At 51.8% G+C, this 12,603-nt stretch overlaps 1 protein-coding gene across 14 annotated transcripts in view; it reads right to left on the bottom strand.

Annotated features, from left to right (window-relative positions):
- The window catches only part of robo2 (roundabout, axon guidance receptor, homolog 2 (Drosophila)), a 464,504-nt gene that overhangs the window by 30,649 nt on the left and 421,252 nt on the right, over nucleotides 1-12,603 (bottom strand). For 8 of the 14 annotated variants that reach the window (XM_064302616.1, XM_064302621.1, XM_064302617.1 and 5 more), the window contains 2 exons: nucleotides 11,195-11,221; nucleotides 6,385-6,427 (listed from right to left, as the gene is read on the bottom strand). In XM_064302616.1, the coding sequence (XP_064158686.1) occupies nucleotides 6,385-6,427; nucleotides 11,195-11,221 (70 nt within the window). The remainder of the gene's footprint in view (nucleotides 1-6,384; nucleotides 6,428-11,194; nucleotides 11,222-12,603) is intronic. The other 6 variants (XM_064302618.1, XM_064302623.1, XM_064302625.1 and 3 more) reach the window with 1 other exon arrangement.

Genomic DNA, 12,603 nt, shown 5'->3' with positions numbered 1-12,603 from the left:
ATTTCTGCATTTGAAAATGGTGTAAATGTGCCTCTTTTTTTTTGGCAGTGACAGTAATTTGACTGGATTGAATAATGAATAAAAACATGATAGGAGCCAGCAGGGACTCTGTATACATACATAAAATGAAATGTGTGTGTATGCCTGTATTTGTGTGCATGTGTGTGCTTGTATTTGTGTGTGTGTGTGTGCGTGCGTGTGTGTGTTTGAGTGTGTGACAGATAAGCACACGGTGAGCTTCTGTCACTAATGAGACATTTTCAGTGTTTCCTTTCCTGATGTGTGAGCTTCCCCCCGGATCTGAATTCATTACAGAGCTTTCTCTCTCTCCTTCTCTCTCATTTGCTGCTTATTTCTCTCCATCTGTATTTCTTTGACATTCTAATATAAAGCTGCTAGCTGTAGGAAAAATGTGAGGATTTTTTCCCTCCCACTTATAATGGAAGGGTTTCAAACATCAGAGAGAAGTGTCACAATATTGTAGAATATATAATAAATAGCACTACATACCGTGTGTGTGTGTGTGATATAGATGGTTGACAAAATAAAGGAAAAACCAACAAGTGTTTTAATAAGTGTTGGGCAATCATGAGCCACCAGAACAGCTTCAATGTGCCTTGGCATAGATTCACTCTTCCAAAAGATATTTCCTCATTTGGTGTTTTGATGATGGTGGTAGACAGCGCTGTCTAACATGCCTGTCCAAAATCTCCCATAGGTGTCCAATTCGGTTGAGATCTGGTGACTGTGAAAGCCACAGCATAAGATTCACATCATTTTCAAGCTCATCAAACCATTCAGTGACCCCTCGTGCCCTGTGGGTGTGGGAATTGTCATCCTGGAAGAGACCACTTCTATCAAGGGAGAAATGTTTTATCATAGGATGAAGGTGATCACTCAGAATAACTTTGTACCGATTTGCAGTGACCCTTCCCTTTAAGGGGACAAGTGGTCCCAAACCATGCCAGGAAAATGCCCCCCACAGCATAAGAGAACCACTGGACCCCCTCCCTGTAGGGGTCGAGCATTCAGGCCTGTACCATTACCATGGTGTATGCCACACATGAGTTAGCCACAATTTCTGACCCTATTTACTGATGTCTTTTTCATTGATCTAAATGCAGATCCTGTGGAAACACTAGCCAGCTGAGCAGTCTTTGTGACTGAAGCGCCTGCCATCCGTGCCCCAATAATGAACCCTCCTCTAAAGTCATTTCGATCTTTTCCTCTTGCCATCTCAATCCAAACTCGAGGCCATGGAAGCATCTGCATTAATTTCTCCACATTTATTCAGGTTTTCCCTTTAATTTGTCACCTGTCTGTATTTTAGACTGTCTGTTGACGATGCTGTCGAGCACAATTTAGTATAAATACATTTGAATTAAACTGGAATGTGCAGTTGTAGAATGTCTCCTCACTCTCTGTCCCTCTCACAAACACACACACACACACACACACGAATACACACACACACAGAACTCGTAGAATGCTCCATGTACACACACACCACACACAACAAAAGTGATTACACAACACACACACACAATGATGCTAATTGCCTCCAGCCCTTGCAGAACAGCCCCACACAACCTCCAAATCCTCCAGTCCTTGAACAGCCAATCCCTCCACAGTAACTCAAACCTCAAAATGACCCCCCCCCCCCATCTGTCTCTTCAATGGTTCAGCCCACCTGCACACAGTCCACCGCACCCTGCCGGTGGCCCCTCCCCCTAACTCCGCACCCCTCCCCCTGTCTCCGCACCCCTCCCCTCACTTGTGGGACGTGGGTGGAGGACTACCGCGCAGTTTAACAGGTGTTGTGCATCTGTCCCTGGGGTGAGGTGGGGGGGCGAGGGGGGAGGGGCCCATAAAAGCGCCTATTAAGACTTTAACCTGTCACGGGTGACTGCTGAGGGGCCATTAGGGCCACTTTACTGTACAAGCACGTCTGAACCTCGTTACCGCCGGCAACGAGGAGGGGAGGCGAGGGGAGCAGGCTTTGTTTAGATCCCCCCGTTCGTTTTACAGTTCACCGTTGTTGTTTTATTTATTTGACCTATTTTCCCGTTTCCTCTGCTCCTGATCCGGAGCACAGCTCTTAAAGTTAAGGGTCGCTACGCTATCGTACGCACGCGCGTCAACCGCAGAAAACATCCCACAGAATGAGAACGCGAGGGTGTCCGCGCGCGATGACACGGATCCCGTTCAGGACGGAAGATCAGCCGGCAAGATGGCCGCCAGCCGAGCCGTAGCGTTTTTTTTGTCCGCGCCGTGCCCAGACTCCATACCCGCGCAGACGGTGCCCAGACAGCGCGTGTGTGTGCGCGGCGTCGGGGAAAAAACCCAAAAAAAACCAATGCCAACTCCGACCGACGGTGTCAGACTTGTGGGGGGGGACGAGCCAGCCAGCCAGCCTCCCGCCTCCCGCTGGGATTCGCTGGCACTTCCCCCAGGGGGATTATGGGATTAGGGAGGCCCAGGGACGGGGGACGGGGGACGGGGGGACGGGCCCAGGTAATGGGCGAGCTGCAGTCTCTGCCCCTCTCTCTCTCTCTCTCTCTCTCTCTCTCTCTCCCTCATCCACAGGTTCTAATGAGAGGAGCCCTCAGAGCCGGAATCCCAATGAGGGGGAGAGGCGGGAGGCCTGACAGGCTGAGAGCCCCCCAGACGAGGCTCCTGAATGCCAAAACAGCCCCTCGGGGGGAAAGGAGTCATTCAAATTGATGGCGCCGAATCAGACGCGTGCACTTTTCATAGGGGGTGATACATCTCTCTCCCCCCCCCCCCCCACCTCCACTCCTCTCTCTGCCACACTCTTTACCTCTTCTGCCTGTACCCATCTGTGTGTGACCCTATTCCCCGCCCCCCCACTCTCTCTCTCTCTCTCTTTCTACCTCCCCCCTTTCATCCCTCATCTCTTATTCTCTCGCTCCCCCTTCCCTTTCCCTCTCTCCCTCTCTCTTCTCTGCTTCCTGGCATCCATCAGCTTGGCTGTCTAGTGGCTGACAGAGAGAGGAAGAGAGGGGGAAGATCCTGAAGCTCAATGTCTGACAGACCCCCCCCCCCCCCCCCGACTCTCCCCCCCCAGCCCTCACCCCCACCCCCCACCCTCATTGAGTCCAACTCCGAGCCTCAGCTGCCCCCCCAGCTCCCTTCAGTGGGGGCCATTTGTAAGAGGGGGGCGGCGATGGCCCTGACAGGGGAAATGGGTGCCTCGTCCTTGCGTTTATCATTGAGGGAGAGGCCCTTGGAAAGGATAATTAGAGGCAGAAATATTGTTATTGGGCGGATTTATTAAATGGGTGTCATGACTCCGGGAGCAGCCGGGGAGGCGTGCATTACAGAAACCTGACACCCGACTTTTAACTGCAGCTGACAGTGTGTGTGTGTGTGTGTGTGTGTGTGCGTCTGTGTATGTATGTGTGTGTGCGCATATGTGTGTGTGCGCGTGCGTGTGTGCGTACACATGTATGTGTGTGTGTGCGCATATGTGTGTGTGTGTGTGTGTGTGTGTGTGTGCGTGCATGTGTGTGCGTGTGCATATGCAAGTGTGTGTGAGTGTGAGTGTGTGTGTGTATGTGTGTGTGCGCATGTGTAGGTGTGTGTGTGCGCGTGCGTGTGTGCGAACACATGTGTGTGTGTGTGCGCATATGTGTGTGTGTGCGTGTGTGTGTGTGCATATGTATGTGTGTGTGTGTGTGTGTGTGTGTGTGTGTGTATGTAGGTGTGTGTGTGTGTGTGTGTGTATGCGTATGTGTGTGTGCATGTGTGTGTGTGTCTGTGTGTGTGTGTGAAACAGACAGCACAGCCAGGGCAGATAATGGGCATTGCTGCCATCATCCGTGTGTGTGCGTGTTCTCACTGATGTATTATATATTCAAATTTCAAAGCTGCTCGCTGTAGGAAGTCATTTGAAATACAGCCCGCTACGTTTGAAGTTGGGGCGGGAGGGGGGGGGGGGGGGGGGAGGCGATAAATGCACCAGCAGTGTGATATTAATCCAAAAACAAGTTCATAAATCAGGTGGCTTTTACGACTCCGAACATCCATCCGAGAACAACGCCTACGCTAAAAGCTAGCGCATTACAGGGCGCTTAGAGCTTGTTGCTACACGAATTTACATTTTAAATCTAGATTCATAGAGGCCTTCTGTCACTCCCGGAACCCGGTGGGGAAGGGTGCGGAGGGGGGGGGGGGGCGGCAAATAAATCTCCATGGTGACAGTAACGGCAAAATTCATTGGCTGATTCGGCAAAAAACCCACCATCTCTCTCATTAGCGCATAATCTGCTTTTGCTGAAATATTGATCGGCGGAGAGATAGGAAGTTATTACTACCTCCTAATTACAATCTCAATATTGGCAACGGGAGAAGGGATGAGGACAAACTGCCCCTCATCGGCTTTTATCAATTTCAATCGGGCGGCCACGTTCGAGGGATCCAGGCCCACCAATCTGCGGCCTATTCATCTTCCACGAATCATTTATTCTGTGATCGATTAAGCGTAATTGTTCCGTCAGAGCAATTTGGCACCAGCCAATGGGAGGCCGGGAAACGGGCCCAGCTTCATTTGCTATTGTCTAATTAATGCAATAAACATCGCAGACGTAACAAATGAACACGTTCCCCTCAGAAACGCGAGCGCTAATTCCTCTCTTCGGGCAGATGGGGCGTCGGGAAACATCTGGAGTTCCGTGCCTTTGAAGAGCTCCGAACACCAGGTCATTAGATCACAGAAACTGTGGGTTTTTTTTTTTTTTTTTTTTTCGGCTAACGGTTCTGAGCCAGGGGCGATGTGGAGTACCCCTCCTAGCGATGACACCCCCAGATAAGGCGCGGTCCGAGAGGCCCCGGCGGCGGGCTTTCAGGCGAGCTTTTTGGCGGTGTGGGCCAGGATTATTTATGCGGAAAATTGAAGGTAAGACGCTGAGGCGGGAAGCGGGAAGTGGGAAAACGGAATGACAGGTGGTTTGAGCACTCGCTGTGGTTTGAGCGTTCGCTGGAGACACACACGGAGACCTCACGTGTGGCTGAACACGCACACACACACACGCACACACACAGGCATGAGCACTCACATGGAGACCCGCACATTTGCATACAGACACACATGCCATCTTGCTCTTCCTTTCCCTATTCGTCTTTGTTAGTTTACAGGTTATAAGCACAAACGCAACTGTCCTGCTGAGTGGGTTAAGGCAAAAACCTTGTGTGTGCACACGTGTGTGCGTGTGTGTGCATGCGTGTCATGTGCGTGTGTGTGCGTGCATGCCTGTGTGTGTGTGTGTGTATGTGTGTGTGTGTGTGTGTGTGTGTGTGTGGTGTGTGTGTGTATGTCTGTGTGTGTGTGTGTGTGTGTGTGTGTGTGGTGTGTGTGTGTGTGTGTGTTGTGTGTGGTGTGTTGTATGTGTGTGTGTGTGTGTGTGTGTGTGTGTGTGTGTGTGTGTGTGTGTAGTGTGTGTGTGTGTGTGTGTTGTGTGTGTGTGTGTGTGTTGTGTGTGTGTGTGTATGTATGTGTGTGGTGTGTGTGTGTGTGTATGTGTGTGTGTGTGTTGCGGGGTCAGGGCTTGTTGTGAATCTCAGGGTGAGGGACTCAGATCTGGGCTGGATTGGCCTGTGCAGGTGAGATAAAGAGGAGAATAGCAGCAGAGGCTTCGGCTGGGGGGGGGGGGGGGTCGGTCTCGGGGGGCCCTCCTGAATACCCTTATTGAGTCAGTAACTGGTGTCATTCAAATGAGCCCCCTCCCGCCCCCGCCCCAGCGCGTCTCAGACTGAGGGAAGGGATGGGGGGGGGGGTGGGGGGGTGAGGTACAGGGAGGGGGGTGCGGGGGAGGGGGTATCCTCCACACCGCTCCCCTGGGTAATTATTTTTACATCATTACACATGCTTGTATTCCAGCCGCCTCAGTGAGGTGACAGGCAAATTCATCACTTCGGGGGGGGGGGGGGGGGGGGCGCCCCCTTGCACCGCCGGGGGAAGATAAATGATGAAATAAAGCCTTTCTCAGCTTAAATTGTTTCTGCTAATTCTCTCAGAGAGATTTATGAGTTCATCTGTCAAGCCCCTCCGTGTATGCATGTGTGTGTTTTGGATGTATGTTTGCCTGCCCATACAAGGTATACGTGTGTGCATGCATGTACACGTATATATATATATATATTTTTTTTAATGTTTTTTTTTTAAATATACATATATAGACACACACACGCACACACACACAACAGTAATTTTTATATTGCATTGTTTTTCGAGTCAGATCAGCTTTCATGGATACCTACAGGGAAATTTAATGAGTAAGTATGACGGAGGACGATGTCTACGTTTTCCGGCGAAGATGGACGAAGTCTATTTTAATGGCGGGCGTGATGGATGTGATGTCTCACCTTCCGTTGCTCATCAGGCCGCCATCCACGCGCTGGAACGTCACTGCGGTTGGCGGTAAGGGACGACGGCACGACGCGTAGAGGAGGAGAAGAAAAGAAGAGAGAGAAAGGGACATAATTTAAGTTTCGGTTCATCTTTTCCGGTCACGTCATCACAAGGGGCAGTAGACTTCCAAAAATATTTCCCGTCAGTATTACCACCCGCAATCCCACAATCACAATATGAATGGCATCACGGAAGGAAGCAGTGTAGCGTGTGAGGGAAAAGTACATTTTGTTTGCTTTTCATTGGCAGGTGAGGTAAAATGATTGGCGCATCGAGGCGGGTGTGCCACGCTGTGCCCAGTCATTTAAATCGCTCAGCGATTATGACGGCCCCCTTGCTTTTGTATAAACCCACAATGCAGTGTTTTCTATTTAAAAGGAGGTGGTCTGTAAACAGCATGAATCGCCCCCACCACGTCTCTCCAATTTTGGGGAAGGACCGGTCTGAATGCTCGAGGGTCAAACGCGCCAGTTCAACGTTTTTGGAAAACAATGGTTGGAGAAAACTGTGCAAACGGTTGAAAAGGAGCGAGGCCCTTTGTGTCCTGCTACAGGAGAGAGATTCCTGGAGAAACGGGCCGGAGGTGCCACCGGCGAATCAAACCCCTGCGCCGCACAGGAGGAAGACGAAGGGGGGGGAGAAACAGCCGCTTCATCTCTGTTCAACATGGACGACGACAAGAGAACACCGGGGCCGGGTTTGTGTAAAAAAAAAAAAAAAAAAAAAAAAAAAAACCTCAGCAGATCAGAGGCATTTGGAGGAAAACCAAAAACAAACAAAAAAGCAGGACAGTTTTGGAAATCACCCGATTCAGATTTTTTTTTTTTTTTAAAAAGGGAGAACACCTCAGAAGGGGCTGAGCGTAATTTGGCACATTTGTTCCACAGACGGAGATTGAAGGGGGGGGGGGGGGACACACCCCACATTCTTTCCTTCGGCGGTGACTTTTAAAGACGCTCGTGCCGAGGCAGGAACCAAGCTGGACCGCCGGGGGGGGGGAGGAGAGAGGGAGAGAGAGCAGAGAGAGGGAGGCGAGCGAGGGACAGAGGAAGAGGAGGGACAGTCCAAAGCTGGGGGTCCGGGCGTGTTCCAGAGCAGGGTGGAGGGTGGGAGATGAGTGTTGTGTTCTGCGGAGATTCTGCCCTTCAAACACTTAACTGACCCGAGATCATCTAGCCCACCCATCCGCAATCACAGCTGAAACTACCCAGCGGAAAGACACTGGACTGATCCAGGAACAGTTCTTAGGGCCCCACATCTGTCGCTGTGCAATCGGCACCTGTAAGGGCTCTACACCATATTGTTGCCCACATTCTTCACAGTGGTATAGTGGTAATGCATTACAGCCTTCACATCCTCTTCCCCTCCTCCTCCTCTCCCTCATCATCATCATCTTCACTTCACATCATTATTCCTGTTTACACAGGCTGCTCTACACGTATGGTCACTCATAAAACCAGCAGAAGAACTACTCTGTTCAAGCTATCCACAGGAAATAAAATGACAAACAGATTGTATTTATACTCTTTTTTGGCCAGAGGTTAAGCATACTTGAACCTCATCACGGCAGACCAGAAAAGAAAAAGCACAAAATAAACAAATAAATAAACAAACAATCTCCCCTACAAAGTCTACGTCCATCTTTCTGGGGAGTTGTCATGGATACAACACGGTATCGCAGCCATCTTTAAATAACGCCACTGGGGCTCCTTCGCATCCCTGACATTTTTATAATCTGGAGCCACAGAGGAGGGGAAAAAAAACAAACAAACAAATAGACTACGGACCGTCCTCTCTGTTTGCCAGCTCCATAAGGTAAGGGGAAAACAAGGCTGCGTTTCCCTGCGTTGGGGGTCCCTGAAAGAGGGGGTGGTGGGAGAGGGGTGCGGGGTGTTGGGTGTGGAGGAGCTGGGTGCGGTTTTGGGAGGAGCAGGTTGAGGAGGAGAGGTGTGTGTGGGGGCGGGGTGCGGGGAGTGGGGTGGGGGGAGCGGGGTGTGGAGGAGCGGGAAGGGGCAGAGAAGCAGGGTGTGGAGGACCAGAGTGGGTGGGGGGGAGTGGCGGGGAGCAGGGTGTGGAGGAGAGTGGGGTGGGAGGGAGGAGGGGGGACGGGGTGTGGAGGAGCGGGAGTGGGGTAGGGAGGAGCGGGAGCGGGTGTGAAGGGGGAAGGGGGTTTTGGGAGCGGGGTGGGGAGGAGCGGGTGGGGGGTAGGGAGGAGCGGTTGGGGAGGAGCAGGGAAGGGGAGGAGCAGGGAAGGGGGGTGCAGAGGAGCGGGACGGGGCCGGGGGAAGGCCTCTGATGTCCCTATCTGCGCCCCGGCACATTTCCTCCGGCGCTGATGGGAACTTTAATGTCGCCCGAGAGCGGCACGCCTCACCCTCCCAGCCCCCCCCCCTCCCCAGATAAGCACTTTCTCAGGCACCGCCGCAGATTAATCCCCTTTAATAAGCACTGACGGGGGGGGGGAATAATCAGCGTGTAAAAATTCCATCAAATCTCTCTCTCTCCCCCTTGCCCGCTCGCTCGCCCGCCCGCGTTGCCGCGGCGAGGCGGTGATTTAGCCCTGACAGCTTTAGGAGCTGGGAATGGGAAATCTTTCTCTGCATCCCATAATCTTACCCACTGGCGCCGCACCTCCCCCACCCCCCACCTCACTCCGCCAAGTTTCCTCTCCTCTACAACCTCAAACCCCCCCCACACACACACATACACACACACACACACTACCACTCTTCTACATCATAATGTTTGCTTCAATTCCAAGGACTCAAGCTGTCACTGAGCGCGTGCGTGAACGACAAATCCCCGCCTACATGCCATTTCCATGGAAACGCAGGCAGCAGGGCAGTAGCTGGGCCTCCGGCGCGCATGTAGGTTGGTCGACTCCTTGACAGCGGTGTCATCCTCAGCCGGGACAAGGGCGTGGCACTCCAACTCTGTGGCTTCTAGCTCGCTCTCTCTGTCTCTCTCTTTCTATCAATCTTCCTCTCTCTCACCCTTGGTCACTCTCTCTCTCTCTTTATCTTCCACTCTGTCTCACCCTCTGTCACTCTCTCTCTCTATCTTCCCCTCTCTCTGCCTCTCTATCTTCCCCTCTCACTCTCTCTCTCCCTCTCTCTCTGCTGCTGAGAGTGAGCCTCGCACGCCCTCCCCTGTCTCCTCAGGTGCGGCGAACGCGTGACGTTCATCGGCTCTGAGCGCGTGCGACAGGACGGCGGGAGGCGAGAGGCGGTCCTGCAGGGGCTGCTGCACACAGCGAGTGGGGGGCAGAGCCGTGTGGAACGGGAGGTAGGGTGGGGGGGGGGGGAGGGGGGGAGACGAACGGGAGCGGCGGCTGGCTCGGATTTCACAGATCGCCTCGTCGCTCGTCCGCCGTGGCCGCGGGACCCTTATCTCCATGGGCCGGCGAGAGAGAGAGAGAGAGAGAGAGAGCGCTGGAGGGTGACTCCACACACGGGCCGGGGGGCGCGATTGGATCTCTGAGCCCGGCTGCACGCTCGTCTCTCTCTCACGCTATCGGTCAAGGCTCCGAGATACGTTTATAAAAAAAAAACCCTGACAGGTGGTCAACCTTAAAATGATTAGCACCTTGCCTTCTGTTCACCTCCACTTCCTTACCAGCCCCCCCCCCCCACCCCACCCCCTCCCCGCCCCCCGGTTTATCTGTCAGGGGCAGAACCTGTGACACAAGCACCATCAGAGGGCTTCTGGAGTGAACGGCCGAGGCCTGGCTTCTGATTGGACAGCCGGAGCGCAGCGGGACGGAATCGCACGGCGACGAGAGACGCTTTCACATGAGAGAACTCTGGAGCCATGCGGCGTCGCATAACACATATTGCGCTCGCACCTCTAAGACTCGGTGCGCAATGTTCCGCAATGTTCCGCAGGGTAGGTGCGACAACACTGTGAGCAACGCAAGACTGGCTTTAATTTCCAGCACAGGAAAGAAAGATATAGAAAAAAATGTTAAAGAATAATGAAAAAACACACATTGGATAAGTTTTGAAGACGAGAATAACCAGGATGCAAGATCCAAAACCCAAATATCTTACTGTTACAAATACAGACGGGACAATATAAAACTGCACTTTGGGGACCTGGTTTGGGATGGGACCCAGAGAGACCCCCAGTGGGACAGAGGCAGGGTCCCAGGCAGGTATGCTCATCACAGAAAGAGGGAGGAAGAGAGGGGTACACCTCTTTTATAAGGGGGTGGGGGGTGCAGAGCTACCCAACAGAATCACCACAGTGAAGAAGAAGAGCGGAGAGAGGAACATCACACAGGATGAAGAGTCACAGAAGCACAGGTGAAAATGAGGTGTGCAGGGTAACGACAGGTACACAGAAACAGGGACACACGGACGCGGTGCTGAGAAGGCCACAGGGGAGGCAGACACAGAGAGGGAGAGTTTGCAGTCGGCAAGACTTTGGACCATTTTCAAAGCACTTCAGATTCCGATTTTCTGCGAATTTAGTGAATTTTATAAACATCAAATTGGGTTTTTTTTTTTTACCAAGGTCAGATTTCTTTCAATTTACAAAACAATCTTTTGGAGATGGACCGATATGGTATCCGGCATTAATCTGTCACTTCAAGGTAACAAGAGCTCTTCATAAATTTTCTTTCACCGCACAGAACAAAATAAACACACGTTTTATAGGGAAGGGCTGGCTGTGTCATCGGGACTTGCAAACTCTACGCGTACTCAGGAGGGGTGGGGGGGGGCATTTTTGGGAGGGTGAGGAGACGGGACAAATGAACAGTACCTGCAGGGGTGAAGGTGAAGGACTGAACTGCAAAACAAGAAGACAGAGAAGTCGGGCGTTAAGAGCCTGCGGAGGTCTGCTTGTGGGGGGGCCGCGGCACACTGTGGGGGGGGGGGAGCCAGAGGAAGGCTCGGTCAGTGGTCGGAGTGGCCAATTGTGAGCCACGCCCACAGTGTGCAGGGCTCAAGAGGGGGTGGGGGGGAAAGCAGGCAGTTCAGGGGGAAAGAGAAACAGTATGCGCAGACGCAGCCGCAGCCGAGGCAGAGGGGCTGCGCATGAATAAGATCATAAAGGCACAGACACGAAAACAAATGCAGACACATACAAGAAAGCAGACTTCACCCGTCCATATCAGATTTCAATTTCAGCTTTCAATTCCTCAAATAATGCTCAAACGAGAGAGTTGAAGGAGTGAACGACAGAGTGGGAGGAAGTAAGGGGGGATGAGAGAAGGAAAGAGAGAGCGTGAAAGACTCTGTGGTGCTGGAGAGAGGCAGACGGTGGGTGCTAAAATAGAAGGGTGGCAAATAAAGGATAGGAAAAAAAAAACATTATGAGGAAGATTTTAAGGAAACAAAACGGTGAAATAATAATGACTTAAAAATATGAGCGAAGAAGTCCCCCCATTTGCTCATTCTACACCCTTGTTGGGAATGAAACCGGGTGGCTGGGGGGCGGCTGAATGGGACGCTGAGAGATGATTTGGGGAAATTTAAAACTCAGAGGACCCATGGGGTCACCTTGTCCATAAGTGAGCGGCAGAAACACAACAGGAATCCCGTTCACCATGTGCAGGGTTATGTCACATACCAAGAACAGAGGAGAAGGCCTTACACCACAGCCAGGGGGAAAAATACACTTTCACATCCAGGGATTTTGTTGCGTTCGGTCTTTAACGTTCATGCTCATACCTGCTGTTCATACCTTTCTTGACAATAACAAAACAACTGTGTCGGTAGCAGGAGTCTGACTCACGTACTGCATAAGTTTATTCAATAATGCTAAGTAGGAAAGGGCGCTGGCCTAATAGAATCTTTTCTTCATTCACAACGGCTCACCGGATCAAATGCCAAACGACGATATACAGGCCCTCACGGATTTTGTGTACAGTTGTCGGAGAAGTGCGCGCGTTTCAGGAAATATCTCCTTGTGGTACAGGAGGTAAGGCAGCGGTCACATTGTGTAGCTCTCTCATTTGCATGACCGTCATGTCCGATTAAGCACATCTCTCACCTGTGTATACACGTGCATAAACAGGTACGATTCGCCTCATCTGTGTACAGCAGATTTGCGTGCTTCTGGAAGTAAGGTGTGTCTCGCTTGTGTACACCAGGTGTGTGGGCTTCAGCAGGTACGGACTGTACCACCTGTATACACTAGAAATGCGTTTCTGCAGGTAAGGCTTGTCT

Source organism: Anguilla rostrata, chromosome 12 (assembly GCF_018555375.3).
Source record: "Anguilla rostrata isolate EN2019 chromosome 12, ASM1855537v3, whole genome shotgun sequence".
In the NCBI taxonomy this organism is placed as follows: domain Eukaryota; kingdom Metazoa; phylum Chordata; class Actinopteri; order Anguilliformes; family Anguillidae; genus Anguilla; species Anguilla rostrata.
The sequence above is the reverse complement of the archived record's forward strand: the minus strand, read 5'-3'. Positions and strand labels throughout refer to the sequence as shown.